This window comes from Ananas comosus, unplaced genomic scaffold (genome assembly GCF_001540865.1).
Source record: "Ananas comosus cultivar F153 unplaced genomic scaffold, ASM154086v1, whole genome shotgun sequence".
In the NCBI taxonomy this organism is placed as follows: domain Eukaryota; kingdom Viridiplantae; phylum Streptophyta; class Magnoliopsida; order Poales; family Bromeliaceae; genus Ananas; species Ananas comosus.
Window position 1 is genome coordinate 9,878 of NW_017890739.1, and position 27,352 is coordinate 37,229.

The 27,352-nt window shown below is 42.4% G+C and overlaps 1 protein-coding gene and 1 long non-coding RNA gene across 5 annotated transcripts; both read left to right on the forward strand.

Annotated features, from left to right (window-relative positions):
* Window positions 1–10,528: 10,528 nt before the first annotated feature.
* Window positions 10,529–13,765, forward strand: LOC109704176. The gene is made up of 3 exons (XR_002214202.1): window positions 10,529–10,875; window positions 11,782–11,988; window positions 13,601–13,765. It is a non-coding gene; the product is annotated as an uncharacterized LOC109704176 (long non-coding RNA).
* Window positions 13,766–14,096: 331 nt separating this feature from the next.
* On the forward strand, window positions 14,097–21,073 carry LOC109704175. 4 transcript variants are annotated; one of them, XR_002214200.1, is made up of 3 exons: window positions 14,097–15,692; window positions 18,991–19,197; window positions 20,814–21,073. XR_002214200.1 is itself a non-coding variant. In XM_020224926.1 (2 exons), the coding sequence occupies exon 1, from the start codon at window positions 14,405–14,407 to the stop codon at window positions 15,644–15,646; it is 1,242 nt and encodes a 413-aa protein (XP_020080515.1). In that variant the 5' UTR covers window positions 14,097–14,404; the 3' UTR covers window positions 15,647–15,692; window positions 18,243–18,594. The 4 variants fall into 4 exon arrangements, 2 of the variants coding, with proteins under 2 accessions (XP_020080515.1, XP_020080513.1); XR_002214201.1 differs by lacking the exon at window positions 14,097–15,692 and adding an exon at window positions 17,738–18,084; XM_020224926.1 differs by lacking the exons at window positions 18,991–19,197; window positions 20,814–21,073 and adding an exon at window positions 18,243–18,594.
* The last annotated feature ends 6,279 nt before the right edge of the window (window positions 21,074–27,352 follow it).

The following is a 27,352-nucleotide window of genomic DNA, read 5'->3' on the forward strand; positions in this document are numbered from 1 at the left end:
CACACAATGGCTTCTTCGAAAAACCGAGTTACTATTCACTTTAAGTGAATACTGGAACTCGCATAACAACTCCATTTTAACTCATTTTCTCCCGAAACTTGGTGAGTGCTTTTGTACTTAAAATACACACAAAAACATCGTCAACTGAGAGTTTAGCTACACTGCAATAAAATCCCTTAACAGATTTGATCGTTCAAAGATATGCCAATAAAGAATAACCCTGACAGTGATCAATCAAAAATTAAATATGAAATAATTAAAGTCACAGACCAATTCATCTCCCAAAACAGCAATATTATTCACGAAGTTCAATCCTCTCTTAAGCATAATCAGAAAACACCGGAATACATGCAGATAAAAATGCAACATGCATATGATCTATGGCCCACACAAATATATCTAGTTCGAAGGATTCATACCAATTGCCTTTCTTAAATGCAGAAAACGCTTTTGATCCAAAGGTTTGGTTAGAATATCTGCAAGTTGATTTTCAGTTGAAATATATTCAAGTTGTAAAATGTTTGATTCAACCAGTTCTCTTAAAAAATGATATCTTAGTTCAATATGTTTTGTTCGAGAATGTAAAACAGGGTTTTTAGAAATATTAATTGCACTTGTGTTGTCACACAGAATAGTAAGAGTGGTGGAAGGGATCCAATAGTCGCTTAGTAAACTCTTCATCCAGATCAATTGAGTAGAGCAACTTCCGGCCGCAATGTATTCAGCTTCTGCAGTGGAAAGTGCAATACAATTTTGTTTCTTACTGTGCCAAGCAACCAAACAATGTCCAATGTAAAAACAAGCTCCACTAGTACTTTTTCGATTATCTGCGGAGCCTGCCCAGTCAGCATCTGAGTAGCCGATTAGATCAAGAGATGTTCCCATAGGATACCAGAGGCCATACTCGGTTGTTCCTTTAACATACCGAATGATCCTTTTAACCGCTTTCAGATGTACTTCCTTAGGGTTAGCCTGATAACGAGCACAAATTCTAACACTAAACGCAATATCTGGTCTGCTTGCAGTTAAGTACAATAGACTACCAATCATGCTTCTGTATTGTTTCTCATCCACACTCTGACCTTCTAAATTCAATCCCAGTCCTTTGTTGCTTGTACCCATTGGAGTGTCAAAATTCTTTGTATTGTCCAATCCAAATTTCTTAACCAGTTCCTTTGCATACTTGGTCTGAGACAAATGAATTCCATCTTTTGATTGTTTAACTTGAAGTCCAAAGAAATAATTAAGCTCCCCCATCATCGACATCTCAAACTCGCTGGTCATTAACTTTGCAAAATCAGCGGCATCCTTATCTTTAGTAGCCCCAAAAACTATGTCATCCACATAGATTTGTGCCACAATGAAATTATCCTTCAAGTGTTTTACAAAGAGTGTTCTATCCGCTCCCCCTCGGTTGTAGCCCTTTTCCAAAAGATATTTTGTCAAGCGTTCGTACCATGCGCGCGGAGCCTGTTTTAGTCCATAAAGTGCTTTTTTCAGTCGAAAAACGTGATTTGGAAATTTTGAGTCTATAAAACCTTTCGGTTGTTCAACATAAACTTCCTCTTTTAAAAATCCGTTTAGAAATGCACTTTTAACATCCATTTGAAAAAGAGTGATTTTAAAATGACAGGCAATCGCGAACAAGGTACGAATAGATTCAAAACGGGCAACCGGGGCGAAGGTTTCATCAAAGTCTATTCCCTCAATTTGTGAGTACCCCTGAGCCACAAGTCTCGCTTTGTTCCGCACAATAGTAACATCCTCATTTTTCTTATTCTTAAAGATCCATTTGGTACCTATGATGTGTTGTTGCTCAGGACGAGGCACTAATTCCCATACATCATTGCGAACGAATTGACCAAGTTCTTCTTGCATTGCATTTATCCAATATTCATCAAGTAAAGCTTCGTCAATATTCTTTGGCTCAATCAAAGATACATAGCATGCAAATTCACGTTGTAGTTGACTTCGTGTTCGCACTCCAACATTAGGATCTCCAATAACATTTGATAAAGGATGATCTCTTGACTGTGTCAGGGGTGTAGTCTCAGGAGATACGCTAGGGATTTCAGATGAGGTGTTTTGAGGCTCAGATGAATCATTTGATGTAATATTTTTGGAAGATGTAATTGAATTATCAAGTGCAGAAACATCATCATTCACAGGCAATACAAATGGAGAATCATTATCATCATCATTCATCAAGGAGTTAGAAGAACCATTTACGAAAGAATTTACAGAAGAAGCTTCATCTACTCTTATATTAATAGATTCTATCACCATCTTAGATCGTAAATTGTACGCACGATAAGCACGACTTGTAGTAGAATAACCAAGGAAAATTCCTTCGTCACTTCGGGAGTCAAATTTTCCAAGATTTTCACAATCCCGAAGGATAAAATATTTACTCCCGAAGACACGAAAGTATTTAACATTGGGTTTCCTACCAAGCCAAAGTTCATAAGGAGTATTCAAAGTACCCGGGCGCACATAAATCCGATTGATAACATAGACAGCCGTGTTCACTGCTTCGGCCCAAAAGTGTAAAGCAATTTTCTTACTATGAAGCATATCACGAGCCATCTCCTGCACAGCCCGATTCTTGCGCTCAACCACTCCGTTTTGTTGGGGTGTATAAGGAGCCGAGAATTCATGTTTTATACCATTTGAAACACAAAAATCAACAAATTTAGAATTTATGAATTCTCCCCCTTGATCACTTCGAATACGTACAATTTTATCATTTCGTTCAGTCATAAGACGAAGACAGATTTCAGAAAAAGAGTCAAAAGTATCAGCTTTTTCTCGTAAGAAGGCACTCCACACAAAGCGAGTAAAATCATCAACAATGAGCAAAATATAACGTTTTCCACCCAAACTTTGAATCCTAGATGGTCCCATCAAATCCATGTGAAGTAATTCTAAAGGTTTAGATGTCCCTAAGTGATTCAGATTCTTATGTGCAGACCTAGTTTGTTTCCCTAATTGATAGCCCCCACATACAGTGTTCTCTTTGAAGTCAATCTTAGGTACACCTCTAGCAACCTCCTTCTTAGTTATCTTGGATAGCTCCTTAAAGTTTATGTGACCTAGTCGTTCATGCCATAAAGTCTCAGTTTCTAATGACGCCAGGTTACAATGTTCAGTCGAAGAACTAGGAACTACATAACAGTTATTTAGAGATCTAATGCCCTTTAAGAAAAGATTGTCATCACGAGTCACATGGCATTCTTTATCGGAAAAATTCACAGAATACCCATCATCACACAGTTGGCTTATGCTTACAAGATTAGATTTCAGCCCCTCAACATAGAAAACATCATTCAAAGTAGGGCCATCTGAGATAGTCACTGTTCCTTTTCCAACAATTTTTGATGACCGACCGTCTCTAAAAACAACAAGTCCTCCAGAGATTTTGTTCAAAGAAGTAAACCAATTTTTATCTCCGGTCATGTGGCAGGAACAACCACTATCCAGATACCATGAAGTATTATCGTAAGCATGAAGCGAAGTGTGAATGACTAGGCATGGGAAGAGTTCACCTTTGCGCACCCAAACCTTACGTGTTTTGGGTTGCATCGATTCACTTGCTTTTGGTAATCGTGGCTTGTCGACGATTTGAGTTGGCTTCTTCATCTCCTCCTTCTTTGGTTTCCATGCTTGTTTTTTCTTGTGATCAACCTTCTTCGGAGTCCAAGTTGACTTCCCTTTAGATATATGATTATTCTTCATGAATGATGTTCTTTGATTCAAGGGTGTTGATGCGCTCTTTCCCTTTTGTTTGCAGAATTTCTTTATGTGTCCTAAAGCACCACAAATATGACAAGCTTTGTTAGTCAGATTGTTTTGAGGAGGGACGAACTTACCATAGAGCTTAGGAACAGTAGTTGATGAATGTCCGCCATCTTTCTTTGTTGCTTGGTCAACATAGGTCCGTTCGTACCCAAGTCCAAGTTTGTTTGTTTGACCAAGTCCAAGCATCTTGTCGAGTTTACTTGATCCAGACGAAAATTGGTTCAAATCTGACTTTAGTTGTATAATCGTCTTGGTGAATTCCATATTTGCTTCTCTAGCTTCTGAGTATTGCTTGGTGAGAAAAGTGATATTCTCCACTTGAGTCTCTTTTTCCTTTTCAAGTAATGAACACTTCTCGATCAAGGAATTATAGGCCTTTGTCAAACCATCTCTCTTTTGTTCTAAATCCTTTGTTAGTGAGGCCAATTTTGAATTTTCTTGTTCCAACTCATGTAAACTTCGCCGCAGTCTTTTGTTATGTTTAGCCATCTTCTTTGATTCAACAACCAATTGTTGATATGCTGCGACCATGTCATCTTCGTCCGATTCTTCATCTGATGAGTTCTCCGAAGATGACTTCTCTTGTATAGATGTCATAGAGATCAAGTCAGCAGATGCTAAACACATGAAAGTTGAATCCTGTGCAATCAGTGCCGTGGCATTTACATCCTCTTCACTCGAAGTGGAATCATCAGATGAGGAGTCGTTCCAAGTAATAGCTTGCATCGCTTTCTTCTTCAACGACTTTTTATTAGGACAGTCAGATGCGATATGGCTAAAGCCCCTACACTTGTAGCATTGAATTTGACCTTCACCGCTTTTCTTCTCTTTTGTAGAGTCCTTTTGAGAGTTATCGGATTTTCTGTATTTTGATGAGGAAGAAGAAGACGAACCCCCTTTAGATTTGCTTGTCTTGGAAGAAGTAGACTTGGGAGGAAACTTCTTTCTAAAGTTCCAACGAAACTTCTTTGTTAGAAGTGCTAGTTGCTTTTCAAAGTCCTCCAGGGTTTGCTCCGACTCTGAATCTGATGAGGTTGAAGTGACATCTCCTTTTGTTGATTTTAGAGCCATCCCTGAGGCTTTAGAAAAAGACTTGGAAGAAGACGAATTAGAAGAAAAAGTCATTTCATAAGTTTGAAGAGCACCTACTAATTCTTCTACCTTGAGTTCATCAGGATGTTTGACCGTTTCAATAGCTGCAACCTTAGGACGGAATCGTTCGGGAAGGGTTCTCAAAATTTTTCGAACAATTTTGGAATCGGAAATTTTCTCGCCCAAGTTAGCACACGTGTTTACAATGTCTTGCAAACGAGTATAGTACTCGGTAAAAGATTCATGTTCTTCCATACGAATGGAATCAAATCTACTAGTAAGCATTTGCAATTTTTGAATCTTAACCAAGCTTGTACCCTCGTGTGTAACTCGCAAAGTGTCCCAAATCTCTTTGGCGGTTTCGCACGCCGAGACGCGAGAAAATTCAGTTTGATTTAAAGCATTGAAATAAAGCATTGATACCTTTCCCGTTGAACGAAGATAGTTCATTTTCCTCTTTCGTCCATTTATTTCTAGGTTTCGGACCGGTAACATTCTCGACAACTTCGGTAGGATGTTTCCATCCTGAAATTCAATGGCTTGCCATACCCGCTCGTCGATAGCAATAAGAAACGCCCTCATACGGAACTTTCCAATAAGCGTAGTTAGTGCCATCGAAGAGCGGGGGTCGATTGATGTTACCGCCCTCAGCCAATGTAATTACAACCTATACCCGCTCTGATACCACTTGTAAGATATGGATCCCGAGGATCTAAAAGGTAAGTAACACCTAGAGGGGGGTGAATAGGTGTAAAAACGGCAAACTCGAAAATCTCGATGCAAATAAAACAAAGTAGCGAAAATAAAACAGCACACCGAGAATTTAACGTGGGAAAACTCCAATTCGGAGTGAAAAACCCACGGGACCGATCACGCGAAGAAAATCCACTAAGAAAACTTGAGTACAAGTGATTTTGACAAAAATACACGACTCAATTTACCGATTTCTTGTTGATGGTGATCTTCGCCGGTCCTCGATCGATAGGAATCCACCAATCGACCTTGCTGCAACTCCTCGCAGCGTCAACGCCTCAACTCCTCGAAGCGTCCACCGAATCCTCGGCTTCACGCGAGATCCACGTGTCGAACCTCCTTCCGGAGCTTGTAGAATCGAAGATTTGTGATGATTTAACCTTTGAGTACCATAAGCTATGAGGGTTCACCTTTAATCAAAAATCTACTTGATTCTCGTATGAGTTCTCGAGTAAAAACGAAGAATCTAGCAGATTGTTGATTGTTAGAAGCTTGTTATGTGAATCGAAACATTGAAACGGAAAAAACAAGTTTCTAGGGTTTAGAATCTGTAAATATTTTAAGCCTTAAACTTTTAGATGACCCACATAGCTTATTTATATGTTTAGAAGACTTAGAAGTAGACTAGGATTGCAAAAAGTCCTTTTTTAAAAAACTGTGTCGTCCTCAGAGACCGGTCTTCTCGAGGAGACCGGTCTGTGAGAGACCGGTCTCTCAAGTGAGGAACCGGTCCCTCGCTGCGTGACCAAAATCACAACGTTCGGGAACCGGTCTCTCAAGCTTGAGACCGGTCCCTCGCTGCGTGACAGAAAAACCAAGGTTCGGGAACCAGTCTCTCATCTCAGGGGACCGGTTGCATCAAAGTTCACGCAGTGAGGACCTTAGGGGAACCGGTCTCTTGACCTCAGGGACCGGTCCCTGAACACAGAAAAGTTCAGTAAAGTATTTTTAAAGCAGTCTAAGCCTTCTGAACTTATTCTAAGTAAGTATCTTCACCACAAATGATCTTTTCTTCATATCTTAGGAGCCGAACTTTACGAGTGGGTCTTTGTTCTTCAATTTAGATATTTTCTTCAATCTTCCGTAATCAACTCTTCAAGACTCCATTCAACACTACGAAATCCGCCAACCTATAAAATCCTTAACAAAGTGTCATAAAGGGGCACTAGACCTAGAGAATGTTGGAACTTCATTTGTGACTTAGAACTAGATCTGCGAGATGCTAGTGACTATACCATGTTAGAGACATGAGGGTTGGATACTTGAGACTTGGACTATGCTTGCTTGCCATTTGTGCTCATTCGCACATGCTTGTGAGGGTCGCTCCCTACAAGTCGGCACTCCGGAGTTAGCCTTCGCGATCTATGTTCGCTCGTACGATATTGAGAAGCCTACGGGGTCGAGTGGGACAGACACATTCCAAGAGTAGGGATGTTGGGCTACCACAGGCACTTAGGCGGCACAAGCTGGACTACCTTTGGTAGGACCTTATTTGGAAATGAAAATCGACACGGTGTTGAGAATGAATAATCGCTACTAGATAGGCTTAGTAGTTGGATTAGGTGACATACTCATGACATAGCAATAGGGTATATAGTACACTTGCCGGTTTCATGCATTGCATCATAGTATACTGGGTTATCTTGATAGAGCGTACTCCTTATATTTTGGCATATGGTATTGTGAGATTTACTTGTTCATTATGTTGAGGCATATTAGTATGCATTGGATATATTATCTTATAATAGCGTAGATGTACATCACCATGACATCATGCTTATTGGAGACATAGTAGTATAGCCTTTCATTCATGTTTTCTTTTAGCAGTTTTTGTGTTCGCTATTTATTGCATATTACTATATGTCGTTACTTACCCTTTTCTTTTGGGGCCTAGTGGTGCATTGAGCTGAGGTCAGTAATTGCCCACTGGGAACTATAAATTATAGTTCTCACGCCCTCTTTTTCTCGATGTTTTTCAGAGCCTTCCACGCAGGGTGAGGCCAGGGATCGCGGGAAGGGAGTTGCTTCGAGCTAGCTTCCTTCGAGGACGAGTTGCTAGGTGGTCTACCTCTCGATTTATATTTCTTTTGCGAGAGGTTGAGAGTTTTACCAGTGTACTAGAGACCACCACTTTTGTATTTTTGAGACAGATATTGTACTACTTATGACTCCTTTTATTGTCTAGCTTTACTTCTTTACTTTGGTGTAGATGTTAGAACTATACTCGCTCTGATATCATTAGTTGCTAGTTATTTCACTTCTTCTATTTGTCCCACTACTTGCTTTTACTTCCGCTTTTATTGTAGACGCCTTATATGTGTAGACATATGGTGGGTCTAGGCACGCTACCGGGAGGGCCTCCGCCGGTCCCGGGGCATGACAGATTAATTTGGTATCAGAGCCTAGGGTTGAGTCTTAGTGGACCTAGCGAACCTTTGGCCGGTTGGACTATAGGAATTAGGCTCGTGAGAGACGAAGTCTAATTGACTTGTGAGCGAAAGTATTATGATTGGGTTTATGACAACTCTAAAAAGTTAGAGTTTGATCGGAGTGTATGGCTTCTAACTTCGCGGAGGGTTACGTTGGCGGCCGACAACGTAACATCGGGAGTTAGTAGTGAAGGACACTTCCTTACTTTCGCATGATTTGGGGTTTTATCTATTTGAGCGGGGATGCGATAGCGTGGGTTACTAACTTGCGCTTTTATATTTTGTAGTGACGATGCCGATTACACGCTCCCAGTCTGCCGGGGCGGATGATGCGGCACACCCCGAGGAGGTCGAGACCTCCGCTACTTTCGGATCTAGTGAGGTCCACGACCTGAGGGCCCAGCTCGCAGTTCTCACTGATTTATTGGCGCAGCAGACGGCGGCGGCGCAGCGACAGGCTGAGGTGGCTCAGCGTCAGGAGGCGCGGATGAAGCATCTCGAGGACCTCCTACTTCAGCAGGCGGCAGCTTCGAGGGAAACCCAGGGTCCCACACCGCCAGCACCCGTGGTGGACGTCGTACCGAGGGCGCAGTCCCCCACGCCCAGTTCCTCACGTGCGGCACCGGCGACCGCACCTCAGGAGGAGGTGGTTGCGGCATTACCAGTTCAGAGACTGGCCACGGGAGCAGCTTTCCCTGTGATGGCCGAGGGAGCCGAGCGGGATCGGCTTATGGAGCGCCTCAGTGAGTTCAGGAGGTGCAGCCCGAGGACGTTTGATGGCGAGAACGTCGACCACTGGATTGTCGAGAAGTGGTTGATGCATAAGGAAAAGCTGTTTCGAGACACTTTTGTGAAGGAGCGGGACAGAGTTTGGCTCGCCACTCACTTTCTGGACGGCGAGGCCTACCGTTGGTGGTTGGATATCCAGGACAACCCCAACACCGACTTGGCAGCGATTACTTGGACTAGGTTCAAGGAGCTTCTTCTGGCGCACCACTTTCCTACCAGCGTCAAGAGGAAGATGGAGCAGGATTTGCACAGCTTGCGCCAGGATGAGTGGTCAGTGGCTGAGTACGAGAGGGAGTTCTCACGGATACTACATTGTGTACCGTTTGTTGTGAGGGACGACGAGGACAAGGCCCGCATCTTTGAGCACGGTTTGCGGCCTTTTATCTTCCGGTTGGTGCAGTCTTCCAACCTCCAGACTTACCGGGAGGTTGTGGATCGAGGTTTGATAGTGGAGGCAGGAGCGGCGGATCTGCAGGAGCGTCGCGAGAGCTTGGAGAAAGGGAAAGGGCAAGAGGCCCGCGGCTGAGGGTGCGAGTCAGACGCACTTCACGGAGGCCGCCGAGGCACCCCAGGAGCCGGAGCCAGTCGCGAGGGACGTGGCTCAGTCTACTCAGCGAGGAGGAACCCGATCGTCACCAGGCCCCCCGCTGCGTGATCTGTGGCGGTCCTCATTACCCGCGGCAGTGTTCACGCAGCCGGGGCAGGTGCTTCTTGTGTGGCCAGGAGGGCCACTTCCAGTCGGACTGCCCGAGGAGTCCATTGCCAGCGCCATCTTCGGCATCTGCACCAGCATCGCCAGGTCCCAGCCAGGGGACATCTTCTGCGCATCACCAGGCCGGTCGGCCACCTGTCCAGCGGCAGACGGAGGGGTCACGAACAGGCCCCGAGCGGGCGCATGTACGCGGCCCAGACTGAGGAGGCGGCGGCAGCCGAGAATGTGGTCGCAGGTATCATTTTTGTAACATATGGAAACTTGGAGTTGCGATGTCAACTTTGACCTAGAGGGTCAAAGTGAGGATTGAGCTAGTTGGACATCATCCCCGAGTGATTTGTGATGCGTGTGAATGAATTCTGGAGATAAATAAGTGTTTCGGCGCAAATTGGGCGCGAAACGAAATGTAAAGAGAGTAAAGAGAATTTTCGAAATTCCGATGCTAACTTTGATTAAAAGAATTAAAGTAAGGCGTAAGGATAAATTGTGGTATCTCCGAATCAATTGTGAAGTTTTGGTAAAGCCAAGGGTGTGTTTTCACAGGGTTTTGAAGAGCTCAGTGCGAAGTGGTAGTGCAAAAAGGCCATGTAATGGAATTGGAGCCGATTCTATTTCTAATTCGGCTCAAATAATGTCAAAATGAAAACGAATTGCTTCCAAATTGGATTGGTAGCTTGTGAAGGTCCCTTGGTATCTTTTGGACATGTTTGGGTGAAATCGGAGTGAAAACGAAAACTTTAGAATTTTCTGTAAAGAACGGGACTGAGAAAATTAGCAGAAAATGCACAGTGTCAGAAAATTATGAAAACTGGCAGAGATGTCAGGAACATTTTTATGAGGCTAGATTTGAAGTTTCAGATTTTTCTGACACCTGTAGAGAGAGAAATAGCATCTGGAAGTTATCGGATAAAGATTACAGTTCGGGACAGTTCGCAGTGACCAAACGGGGTCGAAACTGAAATGTTAAAATTTCAGTGGACTTGTTAAGTAAAACCGAGCATGCCTGTCAAATTTGAGCTCAATCGGACATTTGGAAGGGCCTGCGAAAGGTATCTGATCCGAGTTGCTAAACGGATTAGTAGAAGGGCATTATGGTAATTATTCCATTACTTAGTGGATTTCCACTAAGCTGCCAGGGGCATCTTTATCCTCTTCACCCTCCTGTACGCATGAGAGAGAGAGTGAAAGGAAGAGAAAAGGAATAGAGAGAAGAAGAAGAAGAAAGTAACATATTTTGGTGCCGTTTGTCGAGCCGATCGATTCCCCGCGCGCGTTGGATTTTTCCGGCGCTTCGATTGCGAAGTTAGTATTCTATTATTATGGTTTCAAATCAGGTTTTGGTGAATTCTTGACAGTGGATGCTAAGAAAGGTGTTCTAGATGGATTTTCATTGAAATTGAAGTTTAGAATTGAATCTATGCTAAAATTAAAGTTCAGAAATCGATTTCTATGTGATTTAGAAGCCGATTTTGCGAGCGTTTCGTCGACGGATTTTTCCGTGACTTTCGGATTGTTGTGGCTGCCATGCGGATTGGGTTTGGGCTGTGAGGTTGCTGCCAAGTGCAGGAATTGCATTGATTAATCTTGATTAAATGGATCAAGATAATGCAATAAATAAAGTTGGTTTGTTCTTGGATTAAATTGGAAGCTCGTGGAGGTTCATTAGTATATTGTGGAAGTGATTAGAGGTGCTCGAAGTGGATTGAAGTGCTGAAATGGGCTGCTATTGTTGCTGCTGCTGTTGTCTAGTGCAAAGAAAGGGGCTGCAGGGACTGTTTTGTAAAAAAAAAACTGCAGGGACTGTTTTGTAAACCAGAATTTCAGCATTGTGTGTTGGGTGTTGGCCTTGGCAGCTAGGAGTAAACAACCAGCTCTTATGCAGGTTTTGATTAGGGATTGATGTAAATCTCTTCAATCTCTTCGTTGAAGGTCTTTGGGGTATTGGAACTTCGATTGGGGTATAGAAAAGCTATATGTTGTGTAAATAACATATGAGCTTTTAGGTTGATGTGAAGCTTTAGGAATGAGAAATAACAGGAGTTGATTTCTAATATTCCTAAGTTAGTGGCTTCGAGTTTGTCGGATTAATGAAGCCTAGGTTTCTATAAAGGTTCTTATAGAACCTGTATAGAAACAGGTTGTATTAAGTGTAGAGTGTGTATAGTGATAGGTTAATTGGAACCTAAACTTGATAATGCACTTTTGCAGGATAGAAGTCCTAATGTGAAATTGACCGCGTACAAACCTAATTGAGGGTAAAGGAAACGCGTTGGCGAAGTCGGTTCGGCAATCCGTCGAGCCTACGCGAAGATATCGCCGAAAGAAGATTTTTCGGCTACAATTGGCACGAGCGCGGGTCGCGAATCTCGGGAAAGCGCGGGAAGCGAATTTCTCGCGTCCAGGTATCAACTAAAGGTGGGTTGTGCTTTACCGAAGTGATTAGGTCACTTCCATGCCAAAGTAAATCGTGGTTTCATTTGATGCATATATGAATGAAATTGTCGAAATGTAAACATAGATGCTAAAGCATACATAATTGTTGACACATGAAAGCGAACATTTGATGCATATGTCTAAACATACATGAATATGAATATGGATGATCATGTTAGATAATATATGACCATTGACATATGAATGCTAGATGCCTATGAATGCATGAGTGGTAAATACTAGAGACATAAGAATAAATATATATGAATATGAATCTCATGCTAGATGATACATGATGATTGTCATATGACGAACATGCTAGACGCATACGAATGCATTGTAGTTCATGCTAAATGCATAGGATTGTCGGTATATGAACATATGAATGATAAATGATATATGAATGTTGAACATGCTAAAGTCACATAAGTTGAATATAAAACGTGTAAACCATAATCCTAGGAATGGACAACTAGGATCATACATAGATCGAGTGGCATGGCATGAACCTAGGGTTATTAAACGTAGGTTGGATATGAAATGAACCTAGTGTTATTAACCATAGGTTGGACATAAAATGAACCGAGTGTTATTAAACATAGGTTAAATAAGAATGATGTTAAACCTAATTTAAAGAACATAGGTTGTGAAATGAAAAGTGCTTAACCTAGAGTCAAGTGAACCTAGGTTGGAAAGAATGATGGTCCTAGGGATAATAAACCTAGGCTAAGAATATAATAAGAATCGAACCTAAAGTGTTAAATTAGGTCGAGTAAAGACTTGGACCTAGATCGGTCGATTCCATAGGGTTAAGACTAACCCTCGAATAATGTGAAATGGATTCCGGAATCTCAAAGCTTGTTGATACACCCAAAGGGGTGTCGGGTGTGTGCGACGATTTCGCCGCCCAAGGGCTAAAGAACCATTGTCGTGGCGTGTGCGACGATTTCGCCGCCGGATGGTTAGCCAGTTTATGGATCCTACCGCCTGTTGACTGAACCACTGTCGTGGCGTTGTGCGACGATTTCGCCGCCGGGTGGCTAAGTCATTTACCTAGGCCGTTGTTGGGTGAGGTGCGATTGTTCGCCACCAGACGGCTAGGACAGGAGTACGGTGAGCTGTTGCCAGCTGAGGTGCATGTGAGAGTTCCTTCACCTCGAGCTAGACAGTGCGCGGACTATCCGCGATTGATTGACTCAAGACCGAGTCGGGTGGCTAGATGACTAAGGTAAAGTAATCTTAGGAAAGAATCGCCAGTGAGCACAATATGATAAAGAATAAAGAATAAAAATAAAGAATAGCTAATGAACGTAAATAGCTAATAAAGAACGGCTACAAGTAAAGAATGGTTAAAGATATAAAGTAGGATCAGTAGATCTACTTGTTACATAGTTGCATGATTTACATATTGCATATCGCGAGGCAAGGTATGGTTTTATTAATTGTATCATCGAATATCTATCTATCTGTTCAGTTTACTAACCTGCAGTTGCCTCCTTTGGACCTGGTGGGTCGAGCTCTTCCCTTGGGTGGCCGTACCCACTGGGAACTATATTTATATAGTTCTCACCCCCGTGTTGTTTTGGGGGTACAGGTTAGCACGTGAGCGGCGCGGCGGCGCGAGGACAGGGCGTAGCTCCGTAGATAGCGCCCTACCACCGAGACCAGAGATAGCAGTACCTTGAAGTGGTCTAGCATCAGAGTTTAGAGTGTAAATTGAAAGAATCAAATTTGTAGTAAATTGTATAAGTTGTAAATTGTAAAATTGTATAGAGGCTTATGTAATAACTTAAAGGTATTTGAGATTTTGTAAATGTAAAATCTGTGAGATGAATGCTTGTAATAGCATTGTTAGCCTTTTATGTTTTTTGATACTTATACAATCTATGTGTGAATGCTGTTCCTGGTTGGGACCTCTTCTGTTGCATTATATGGATTGTGACGCCTAGGACGTACAGGGAAAGCTCTGTCCGTTCGGCGGTCTGTCGGCGTGCCCGAATCTGACCAAATTGGCGGAGCTCGGGGCGTGACAGATTAAGTGGTATCAGAGCATAAAAGAGCATAAAAAGAATAATAGAAACGGTTTAGATGGACCTAGGAGACCTAGGATAGTAAACCGTAAGGACTTACACTCGTGAGAGACGAGGACTTGTACGTGTGGCGAAAGATAAATCGATTGGGTCAAGTTTAGTAAACCTCTATGACGGATATTAGAGGTAGATTCAAGGTTCAATTTATTCTCAGCCAAGTGAGTTCATGTTGGGTCGACACAACATGAAACCGAGGGATGGGAATAAACTTCCTTGCATGACTTTCGCCCGATTTGAGTCGGTATTAATTATTTCGTATTCGACCCAGGAGGTCGAGGACTAACTGAGTTGTCGTGTTTCAGGAAGCGATGGCGCCGCGTAGGCGATCTTCGTCTAGATCGGCGCGGGATAGGACAAGTGGTGTCCCTGAGAAGACTGAGGCGAGCGGAGACTTGGAGCTTCGTGAGCAGTTGACCACACTCGTGGGAGTGGTGAGGCAACAGGCGGATGTAGTGCAGCGTCAGCAGGACGCTGCTCTGCGCCAAGATGAGCGGATAAAGAGACTCCAGGAGACGGTGGATCAGTTAGTGACTGCACCAGTTTTGGCTCGTCGTGTACGGCCAGGAGTCGCAGCGGAGGCATTCCAGTCGGGCTCGAGCAATCCGACTGCTCTTAGTTCAGAGATGGAAGCGGAAAGGGAGCGTGCTTTGGCGGCTCTCATGACCTTCAAGAAGTTTGATCCTACTACTTTCGATGGAGAGGACATAGATCCATGGACTGTGGAGTCGTGGATTGATTCCATAGAGACTGTCTTCGAGGATTTGTACATGGTGGAGCGGGACAAGGTACACCTAGCCGTGCATTGTCTACAATTGTCGGCGAAGGAATGGTGGAAAGGCGTTAAACGGAACCGATCGCCTAGTCTCCCTCCGATGACTTGGCAAGAATTTCGGGAGTTGATACTTTCAGTTTATTTCCCCGATAGTGAAAAGAGAAAGCTTCGGGACAGATTTCGAAAATTGCGGCAGGGAGACCGCCTTGTGAGGGAATACGAGCAGGAATTCTCTCGTATCGTGAACTATATTCCAAGTGTGGTACGGGACGACAAGGATCGAGCTGATTGTTTTGTACGAGGACTTCGGCCTGGTATTTTTGAAGCAGTGCATAATCTAAAGTTGCAGACTTTTGCTGAAGTCTTGGATCGGGCCTTATGGATAGAACAAGGCAATGCATCGGTGCAGGAGGAGCGCGAATCTTATTACAAGGAAAAAGGAAAAGAACGACCAGCGAGTGGGTATGATGGTCAGTCAAGTTCTCAGCGGACCACTGGGAGTTCGCGCTCGCGATCCCGAGCTCCGGGGACGTATCGCAGTCGATCCTCGGCATGTTGTGTTATTTGTGGGGGTCCTCACTACCCACAGCAGTGTGAGCAACGAGATGGCAAGTGCTTCAGGTGTGGGCGGCCAGGTCATGCGCGGGACGAGTGTCCACGAGGTGCTAACCAAGCCTTGACGCTGGCGACGGCATTTTCACCTGCGGCACGGTTTGGAGAGCGACAGAGGATAAGGCAACCGAGGGGTTCGCGATGGGCAACAAGTGGTCGTGGATAGGCGACCCATGCGGTGGAACCTGCTGCGACTGGTAGTAATGTAGCAGGTATGAGTTAATTACAGCAAGCATGTTTTCTGCATTATGTAAATTTAGTGCATTGCATGCATTGATTACGTAGTCGTTACTACTAATTGTGCGGTAGTATTGCAGAGACCAAGCAGACGGGTAAATGTCCCAGTTATGCTTGTGTATGTAAGTTGTGGTATCTGTTGAGGCAGGCAGAGAGTTCTAGAACACTAGCAATCGCTGGTGATAGCTTGTGAATAAAGAGTGGAACTCTTGTGAGACCGAGCGTTTTGCAGATTGTTCCGGTAGATCGAATAGTGAAAGTAGAATCACTATTGAGGAAATGATCGGTTAACGGTCAGGTGCGTGCACGTGGACCTAGTAGTACCTCGGATTGAGGTAAGTGGGTCGTGCTCGTGTAGTCGGTGTGCATAGGCAAGAGTTGCCTGATGCTAGATTTAGTATAGCACGCTATAGAGTCGTGTAGAGCACTCGAGTATAGGTACTCATAGAGTGTGGATTTGATTCAGCCGTGAGTGCTTTGGCAGTAGCACTTTAGCGCTACTAAGGGTGAAGCGTGCCAGAGGTCACTCGCAGGGCTGGTGGCTCGCACTAGGTGCTTAAGAGCCGTTAGAGTGTGTAGCTCTGTAGAGCATGTCGTGTAGGACGATGTTGGCGGGTAGTGCTTGGGGACGATCCGTGCCTGGACCAAATGTGGACTGTGGAGCCTGGACCCATTGGGCAGGCGCAGTCAGCTGTGAGAGGCAGCGGCCCGGTACCTACGGGTAGGGTAGAGAGATTTGGTCAGGACGGTAGTCCGAGCATGGATTGGTAACGTGGTAAATCACGTATTGAATCGTGTTGTTGGTAGTATGCCTGGAAGGCAGATTTGACCTAACCCTAAGATTTATAGTGGTTAGAGATTGAAATTACTCCTAGTTGGAGTAGGTATGCGATATCTCAAATAAGAACTGTGTCTCGCGATAATTGGGTCTACGCTTGCGAGCGAGAGACGTTGAGTTAAGTGATAAGTCTAGCAAATCGCCGATCTGATTTGCGAACAGATTTGTGGTAATTGAGACAAGTAGTTTACCCATGTGTTTAGGGACCGTGAGAGCGAAGGCTTGGTCCTGTGGATTATTTAGTCAGAATTGCTAAGATAAGCATCGATGACGAGCTGAGATTGGAAACGCAAACAAAGTGTTCGTAGAGACTGATTCGGAGGAATCGGGGTAGCATGGACTGAAATTCAGAAGCTATGGAATGAAGTTGAGAAACTTTGGAAGAGGGTTGAAATTTATCTCCATCCGTTAAGTAATGAGGAATAAGATGTATCTGAGTTTCGCGGACGAAACTTTTGTTAACGGGAGGAGAATGTAACATATGGAAACTTGGAGTTGCGATGTCAACTTTGACCTAGAGGGTCAAAGTGAGGATTGAGCTAGTTGGACATCATCCCCGAGTGATTTGTGATGCGTGTGAATGAATTCTGGAGATAAATAAGTGTTTCGGCGCAAATTGGGCGCGAAACGAAATGTAAAGAGAGTAAAGAGAATTTTCGAAATTCCGATGCTAACTTTGATTAAAAGAATTAAAATAAGGCGTAAGGATAAATTGTGGTATCTCCGAATCAATTGTGAAGTTTTGGTAAAGCCAAGGGTGTGTTTTCACAGGGTTTGAAGAGCTCAGTGCGAAGTGGTAGTGCAAAAAGGCCATGTAATGGAATTGGAGCCGATTCTATTTCTAATTCGGCTCAAATAATGTCAAAATGAAAACGAATTGCTTCCAAATTGGATTGGTAGCTTGTGAAGGTCCCTTGGTATCTTTTGGACATGTTTGGGTGAAATCGGAGTGAAAACGAAAACTTTAGAATTTTCTGTAAAGAACGGGACTGAGAAAATTAGCAGAAAATGCACAGTGTCAGAAAATTATGAAAACTGGCAGAGATGTCAGGAACATTTTTATGAGGCTAGATTTGAAGTTTCAGATTTTTCTGACACCTGTAGAGAGAGAAATAGCATTTGGAAGTTATCGGATAAAGATTACAGTTCGGGACAGTTCGCAGTGACCAAACGGGGTCGAAACTGAAATGTTAAAATTTCAGTGGACTTGTTAAGTAAAACCGAGCATGCCTGTCAAATTTGAGCTCAATCGGACATTTGGAAGGGCCTGCGAAAGGTATCTGATCCGAGTTGCTAAACGGATTAGTAGAAGGGCATTATGGTAATTATTCCATTACTTAGTGGATTTCCACTAAGCTGCCAGGGGCATCTTTATCCTCTTCACCCTCCTGTACGCATGAGAGAGAGAGTGAAAGGAAGAGAAAAGGAATAGAGAGAAGAAGAAGAAGAAAGTAACATATTTTGGTGCCGTTTGTCGAGCCGATCGATTCCCCGCGCGCGTTGGATTTTTCCGGCGCTTCGATTGCGAAGTTAGTATTCTATTATTATGGTTTCAAATCAGGTTTTGGTGAATTCTTGACAGTGGATGCTAAGAAAGGTGTTCTAGATGGATTTTCATTGAAATTGAAGTTTAGAATTGAATCTATGCTAAAATTAAAGTTCAGAAATCGATTTCTATGTGATTTAGAAGCCGATTTTGCGAGCGTTTCGTCGACGGATTTTTCCGTGACTTTCGGATTGTTGTGGCTGCCATGCGGATTGGGTTTGGGCTGTGAGGTTGCTGCCAAGTGCAGGAATTGCATTGATTAATCTTGATTAAATGGATCAAGATAATGCAATAAATAAAGTTGGTTTGTTCTTGGATTAAATTGGAAGCTCGTGGAGGTTCATTAGTATATTGTGGAAGTGATTAGAGGTGCTCGAAGTGGATTGAAGTGCTGAAATGGGCTGCTATTGTTGCTGCTGCTGTTGTCTAGTGCAAAGAAAGGGGCTGCAGGGACTGTTTTGTAAAAAAAAAACTGCAGGGACTGTTTTGTAAACCAGAATTTCAGCATTGTGTGTTGGGTGTTGGCCTTGGCAGCTAGGAGTAAACAACCAGCTCTTATGCAGGTTTTGATTAGGGATTGATGTAAATCTCTTCAATCTCTTCGTTGAAGGTCTTTGGGGTATTGGAACTTCGATTGGGGTATAGAAAAGCTATATGTTGTGTAAATAACATATGAGCTTTTAGGTTGATGTGAAGCTTTAGGAATGAGAAATAACAGGAGTTGATTTCTAATATTCCTAAGTTAGTGGCTTCGAGTTTGTCGGATTAATGAAGCCTAGGTTTCTATAAAGGTTCTTATAGAACCTGTATAGAAACAGGTTGTATTAAGTGTAGAGTGTGTATAGTGATAGGTTAATTGGAACCTAAACTTGATAATGCACTTTTGCAGGATAGAAGTCCTAATGTGAAATTGACCGCGTACAAACCTAATTGAGGGTAAAGGAAACGCGTTGGCGAAGTCGGTTCGGCAATCCGTCGAGCCTACGCGAAGATATCGCCGAAAGAAGATTTTTCGGCTACAATTGGCACGAGCGCGGGTCGCGAATCTCGGGAAAGCGCGGGAAGCGAATTTCTCGCGTCCAGGTATCAACTAAAGGTGGGTTGTGCTTTACCGAAGTGATTAGGTCACTTCCATGCCAAAGTAAATCGTGGTTTCATTTGATGCATATATGAATGAAATTGTCGAAATGTAAACATAGATGCTAAAGCATACATAATTGTTGACACATGAAAGCGAACATTTGATGCATATGTCTAAACATACATGAATATGAATATGGATGATCATGTTAGATAATATATGACCATTGACATATGAATGCTAGATGCCTATGAATGCATGAGTGGTAAATACTAGAGACATAAGAATAAATATATATGAATATGAATCTCATGCTAGATGATACATGATGATTGTCATATGACGAACATGCTAGACGCATACGAATGCATTGTAGTTCATGCTAAATGCATAGGATTGTCGGTATATGAACATATGAATGATAAATGACATATGAATGTTGAACATGCTAAAGTCACATAAGTTGAATATAAAACGTGTAAACCATAATCCTAGGAATGGACAACTAGGATCATACATAGATCGAGTGGCATGGCATGAACCTAGGATTATTAAACATAGGTTGGATATGAAATGAACCTAGTGTTATTAACCATAGGTTGGACATAAAATGAACCGAGTGTTATTAAACATAGGTTAAATAAGAATGATGTTAAACCTAATGTAAAGAACATAGGTTGTGAAATGAAAAGTGCTTAACCTAGAGTCAAGTGAACCTAGGTTGGAAAGAATGATGGTCCTAGGGATAATAAACCTAGGCTAAGAATATAAAAGAATCGAACCTAAAGTGTTAAATTAGGTCGAGTAAAGACTTGGACCTAGATCGGTCGATTCCATAAGGTTAAGACTAACCCTCGAGTAATGTGAAATAGACTCCGGAATCTCAAAGCTTGTTGATACACCCAGAGGGGTGTGGGGTGTGTGCGACGATTGCGCCGCCCAGGGGCTAGAGAACCATTGTCGTGGCGTGTGTGCGACGATTTCGCCGCCGGATGGTTAGCGAGTTTGTGGATCCTACCGCCTGTTGACTGAACCACTGTCGTGGCGTGTGTGCGACGATTTCGCCGCCGGGTGGCTAAGTCATTGAACCTAGGCCGTTGTTGGGTGAGTTGCGATTCGTTCGCCGCCAGACGGCTAGGACAGGAGTACGGTGAGCTGTTGCCAGCTGAGGTGCATGTGAGAGTTCCTTCACCTCGAGCTAGACAGTGCGCGGACTATCCGCGATTGATTGACTCAAGACCGAGTCGGGTGGCTAGATGACTAAGGTAAAGTAACCTTAGGAAAGAATCGCCAGTGAGCACAATATGATAAAGAATAAAGAATAAAAATAAAGAATAGCTAATGAACGTAAATAGCTAATAAAGAACGGCTACAAGTAAAGAATGGTTAAAGATATAAAGTAGGATCAGTAGATCTACTTGTTACATAGTTGCATGATTTACATATTGCATATCGCGAGGCAAGGTATGGTTTTATTAATTGTATCATCGAATATCTATCTATCTGTTCAGTTTACTAACCTGCAGTTGCCTCCTTTGGACCTGGTGGGTCGAGCTCTTCCCTTGGGTGGCCGTACCCACTGGGAACTATATTTATATAGTTCTCACCCCCGTGTTGTTTTGGGGGTACAGGTTAGCACGTGAGCGGCGCGGCGGCGCGAGGACAGGGCGTAGCTCCGTAGATAGCGCCCTACCACCGAGACCAGAGATAGCAGTACCTTGAAGTGGTCTAGCATCAGAGTTTAGAGTGTAAATTGAAAGAATCAAATTTGTAGTAAATTGTATAAGTTGTAAATTGTATAAAGGCTTATGTAATAACTTAAAGGTATTTGAGATTTTGTAAATGTAAAATCTGTGAGATGAATGCTTGTAATAGCATTGTTAGCCTTTTATGTTTTTGATACTTATACAATCTATGTGTGAATACTGTTCCTGGTTGGGACCTCTTCTGTTGCATTATATGGATTGTGACGCCTAGGACGTACAGAGAAAGCTCTGTCCGTTCGGCGGTCTGTCGGCGTGCCCGAATCCGACCAAATTGGCGGAGCTCGGGGCGTGACATTTTACTTCATGGTATTGAGTAGAAAGTTGTTATACCGTGCATCGCATTCATTCATAATCGCTAATTTGCCGAGCTGCATGAGCACCCCTTTATACTTGTTACAAAGGCTCGAGTGTTTACCGACATCTCTTGGACATTCGGAGTGGCCACAGTGCTTATCGTGTGGGATTGGACATGCCATAGATTGCATAGCCTAGCATAAACGGAGTTTACTTTGTAGTATGGATTGTTGAACGAGTACTAAACGCCACATCTATTGCAAGATCGAAAGTGATCTTAGAGAGCAGGGCAGGCGGAGTTGTGACCGAGATCCAGAGTCCTGTCTGCGATGACATTACCTATCGAGCTAAGGCAGTTGATTATTAAAGGCGTCGTAGCCTATTGACTTGTCACGCCCCGGGACCGATGCCAATTTGGCCCGACCCGAGCACATCAAACAGACGCCGAACGGACAGAGTTTCCCCTATCCGCCCAAGGCTCATCACATGTACATTTTCAATAAGAAGTGCACTAGCGGAAACATACACAAACGGCTTACTCGAGGGTAAGCAATAGCCATTAGTGAAAGAAAGGAAAACTAAACATTCACTTGTACTATGATTCATTTTGGATCACATACATTGCATTCATCTAGTAATTTAACGAATTCTTACATTCATTACATCATTTCTTTCTTACATCACATTTGCCTCAAAATAAGTTTTACATTCTTTCTTTACATCACTAATCGTCAAATACAAAAGATGATAAAAGGGAGTCTACTAACAAAATGAAACCCAACATTAGTGGCCCCTGACTAAGGCGCGATACCTTTACCTCGGTCGCTCGCCGGCTCGCTCGGTCCCGGCTCTGTGGAAATAGTGGGGTGAGAACTACAACAAAGTTCCCAGTGGGTTCGGCCCCAACATCACCGACTTTCCCACTAGGACTAACTCAGGCATAATAGAAAGGATAAGTAGGATATAGTAACCAATCTATAACATGATGCTAATATGCCTGAACAAATAGCAAGAAATATGCTCAACATTAAATAAATGCAGGTTATGCATGTTCTTTAGTTCTTGCACTTTACACTTTGTTCTTTACTCTTTGTTCTTTAATCATTAAGGCTAGCCCGGGGGTTTCGCCACATTAGCTTGCTTCACATTAAGTCCATCATCGCAGGAACTCACCAGCTAGGACCGTCCTTACGGGTTTACTCCAACCCGGATGCATAACTCCGGAGCGCATCGCCCGAGAGGGAGCGACCACCCTCGAGCACGGAACTCATAGCAAGTATGATCATATCCTTAACTCAAAGGATTATAAGTTCAATCTTGACTTTACACTAGCTCTAGTGTTCTTTACATCACTTTATGTTGCAAACTCATGCAATCACATTCTTTACATTTTCATCACTCTTGCTAACTCTAGCATTCTTGTTCTTTACTTTTCTCGTTCTTATTGCCCCACTTTACTTTAACTTTACACGTTATCATTTACATCATTCTTTACATCACTTTAGTTCTTTACATCACACTAACTCTAGTGTCATTTCACATTAGCTTTATCGAATGCCACTCGATCTATGTCATTGTGTCACTCTGTTCTTTTGCTCACTCTGGGTGCTCACTTTCTCTCATGCATACACATAGGGTTTTGACATTATTAGGTTCTCAACTATCTCATTATGCAAGTTGTACTCACAATCATGCAATCATCACATTTCACCATTACTTTACCCCCTAAATGCGGTCAACATATGTCTGCGACCACGAATGACATACCTCGCACGGTTGATCTTATTTTGATTTTCCACCGTGGGGTAGTATTCATGATTCAGATTAATATTTGAATGTGTATGGGAATCAGGTATTGTGGATTCATGGCTTCCAATAAACGCAAGCGTTTATTGTTAATTACCCCTACAAAGTGTTAGGGCACCTTCGATTAAGAGACCTTTGTAATGCTGTGATTGAATAAAAGATGAATTTTATAACATAATTCAGTATGACGGTTGATTGAATTTGATTCTGAACCAAAGTGTATGATCAAATTGATTTGATTGGACTCTATATGTTTCAGTGCTCAACAATATTGTTCACCCTAAGGTGAAAGGTTGATTAAATTCCATGTATATACATTAGGATTTAACCAGGTTTGATTCAAATTAAACTCTAATTAAATGAATTAGAGTTTGATTTAGTTAATTGGACTTTAAATATATATGATAAAGTCCAATGGGATTTGATTTAAGCTTTCATCCTAGATGTATATGTTAGGATTAGCTCAAATATTTTGGATTAGACCCTAATTTTATATCTTAAAGTCTAGGCCAAATATTAACTAAATCCTAATTATATGTATTAGGATTAGTCAAAATTTGATTTGAACTAAATCCTAATTATATATGTTAGGATTAGTCAAATATTTTAAATTAAACTCTAAATGTATATATTAGAGTCCAATTTAATTTCATTTGGGTTCGCCATAAGATGAATTTATGTCCACCATGTAGCGAGATGCGGACCAAATCCTAATTATATGCGTTAGGATTAGCCGAAATTAAACTCTAAGTATATGTATTAGAGTCTAATCAATAGATGAATTTGTGTTTACCATAAGGTAAGATATCAACTAAATCCTAATGTTATAAGTTAGGATTAGTTAAAGTTTAAACTCTAAGTGTATGTATTAGAGTTTAATTTAGTGAACTCTAAGTATATATATTAGAGCTCAATTGATTTTGATTAGGTGAAACCTGGTATATGGTTTGATCAATTCTAATCAAACATAGAATTTGATCGAGTTTGACTCTAGTTATATATGCTAGAGAAGAGGTTTGATATGGGCTAATTATGGGCTCAATTTGATTTGGACTCGGATTGGCTATAGGATTTGGATTTGGATCAGATATAATATTTGGATTTGATATGGGATTTTGGGTTTGATATTGGGCATTGAATGGGATTAGCATTGAATGGGATTTGGATTTGATATGGGCTTGTTATAGGATTCGGATTTGGATTGGTATAGATTTTGGATTTGGGTTGATTTGGATTTGGACTCAATTTCGGGTTGAGATTTGGGCTTGGGTTTAATTTAGGATTTGGGTTTGGGCTCAATTTATTTTAGATTTGGATCCGGTATTGGATTTGAGCTTGGTATGGGATTTGAGCTTGATAGGGATTTGGGCTCGATTTATTTTGGATTTGGATCCGGTATTGGGTTTGCGTGGTTTGGACTTATGATTTGAAATTATATGAGGCTTGTCTGAAATCAAACCAAATGTCTGATTCGAAAATCCAATCTAACACTCGAAACTTTGAATGCATTTTTTTTTTTTATTTCTCAATCATGAATAATGCAGATTCAATTTCAACGTCATAACTTAATTTCATTTGGAGCAAAATCAAATTGTCTACTTTGATCAAATCGAGAAAATTTGCTCAAAATAGAATCAAAGATCGATATATTTTTTGAATATCCCATTGTTCTTCAAGTAAAAAGGACGATCAAAAGAATAACAATCGGTAACCCGATTTGCTTTCGTTTGTCTCCCAATTATAAGAGAATTAAGAGAGTATTTTCTCTTTATCTCCCCTGAAAATACAGAACGACAAAGATGGATAATCCTTCTTTGTTTCTTTTACATTCGTGGGACAACTAAAGCGGGATAAAAAAACCCTTCCTTGCCTCCCTAACATTAACAAAGCTCTCTCATCTCTTTCTCTTTTGATAATATATTTTTTTTTTGCAAAGAGAAAAGCATCGCTCTTTCTCCCTTTCTTTTTTATCATTGGAGAAGTAACATCTCTCTCTCTTTTTAGAGGAGAGCACCGCTCTCTCTCTTGATAATACTGTATTTTTATGAAGAGGAGAGCACCGCTCTCTCTCTAAGTACAGATTGGATTCGCCGTCGCAGGATGCGTCTTGGGTATTTCATCGAGCAGTCGGTGGGCATGGTTCGTTGGCATCAATTCCGTCAGAGCAACATCTGCTACATGTTTGCGGGGTACGCACCGTCGACGACTAGGAACTCGTCGAATGAGTTCTGGCGGAGTTTTGTCAACGAAGCGCCGACGGTTGAATGTCTTCGTTGTTGGCGTTCATAGGCCACCCGCCGCCACGCAGCAATCATCGGCACAATCTGTAGCGCATTTACTGCTCGCGCATTAAACACCTTGAAGCAGCCTGGATTAACTCTGTGGTTCATTGTGAACATTAAGCGAACACCTGGTGAGCGGAGGTTATGAATCATGAAAGGAGCCTGACAAGGAGTAGGGCGACCTCGGGCTCGACAGCGGTGCGGTTCGGCCTCAGCGTGGATGGGGGAGGCCTTGGATGAGCTCGACGGCGGTGTCGCCACGCCCCGGGACACAGCGGAAACCCGCCCGGCGCGTGTCCAGACCCGCCATATGTCTACAACATATAAGGCGTCTAAAAACAACGATAATAAAAGCAATAATAAAAGACATCCAGGAATATCAGAGCATAGTAAATGTCTAATAGCTACAACAAGAGATATGGATAAAACTGTAAAACCACTAAATAAAACATAAAGCGAGTACAATGGAAATCCCAAATACAAGAGTTAAAAGTGGGTACATAGGTGGTCTCTATACATGGATACAAAAACTCTCACTCTCTCTCAACTACAAAAAGAATGAGTAAACCACCTAGGCAAGGTACCGCTCCTCGCTAGCTATCTAAGCGATCCCCTTGCCGCGATCCCGTGCCTCCGCCGGTGCCGAAGGCTCTGAAAAGTAAACCACAAAACAGGGGCATGAGAACTATTAAAAATAGTTCCCAGTGGGCAATTACTGACTTCAGTGAATGCACCACAAGGCCCAAAGCTACAAAAGATGTCAGTGACGATAAATGTAGAAAGGCGACAGGTAAGTAAATATGTAACCTACTACGACATGATATCTCTACTTAGCATGAATAGCATAAGTATGAAAGCAACTATGCATAAAGTAAATGTCTCCAACTATCATGATGTTCACAATGTGAAATAGTAAAGTTCCGTTGTTTACTATTCTAATCAATGTCCAAGTAGTACACTAAGTCATCATCTGTCCACATGTCATAATGGATATATAAAGCCCAATCTGAAGAGACCCACCCGAAGGCTGTCTATGGCCTTGAGACCCACCCGTAGGCTGTCTGGCCGGTGCCGAGCCTAATGGCCCCGTGGTAGTCATCATCCCCACCCTAGGAATGAGCCTGGCCCACGGCAATCCACTTCGGCGCCCAATCCCGCACGGCGAATATGAATCGCGATGGCCATCTCCGGAGTGCCGGCTTGTAGGGAGCGACCCTCACAAGCATGTGCGAATGAGCACAATGGCAAGTAGTCAAACGATCTGTCGCAAGTACCAAGTCCTCATGTCTAATAACATGGTATATAGTAAATGTCCTCGTGGCCAAGTCACTATTTCATCATATCTCAAATATGGAATATAGTTGATGTCAATGTGGCCTATTATCAAGTCTCTATGTTGCAGTTTGATAATTCTCTAGTCCAAGTGCCTCTTTATGACACTATGGCTCATTTTGTCCCAACATGGATACTAAGTTCAAGAACTTATAGTTCTAGTCAAAATCGAAGCATGAATCTTGATTTCCTATCATCTCATAGAATATTCGTCGCATGCATATTAACAAAGCACATTGTCTCTCTCTCTCTACTACATAGACTAAATTTTCTTGATGCACAACATATGAGTTCTAAGCATTCAAAAACTCTCATAAATGCTACTAAACATGAATATGCATGAATTTAAGGAGCATGAAAGCATTTAACCACTTAGGAGGAATTTTCTCCAATTTCAAGGAAGCCAAACCCACCGATGACAACGAAACTCCTCGTGCGCTCCAACGAGGGTGTCCTCTAGTCTCCTAGTACCCTAGAGGTACAAGAATAAGTGTCATCTAGTCGAAACAAACGACGCTAAGCTCAATCATTAAGCATATAGGGCTAGGGTAGACGAAAACTCACCGATTGCGAAGGAAGCTCTCACAATCTCCAAATGGGAGCTAGAGTCCTTCCAATCTAACCTAAACCAAGGTTCTAAACCCATCAATTTGATACAAAAGCCCTCAAAACGAAAATCCCCAAATCTAA

Coding starts and splice junctions, on each gene's coding strand:
- LOC109704175 (XM_020224926.1), top strand. CDS start 14,405: ATGGCGCCGCGTAGGCGATCTTCGTCTAGATCGGCGCGGGATAGGACA.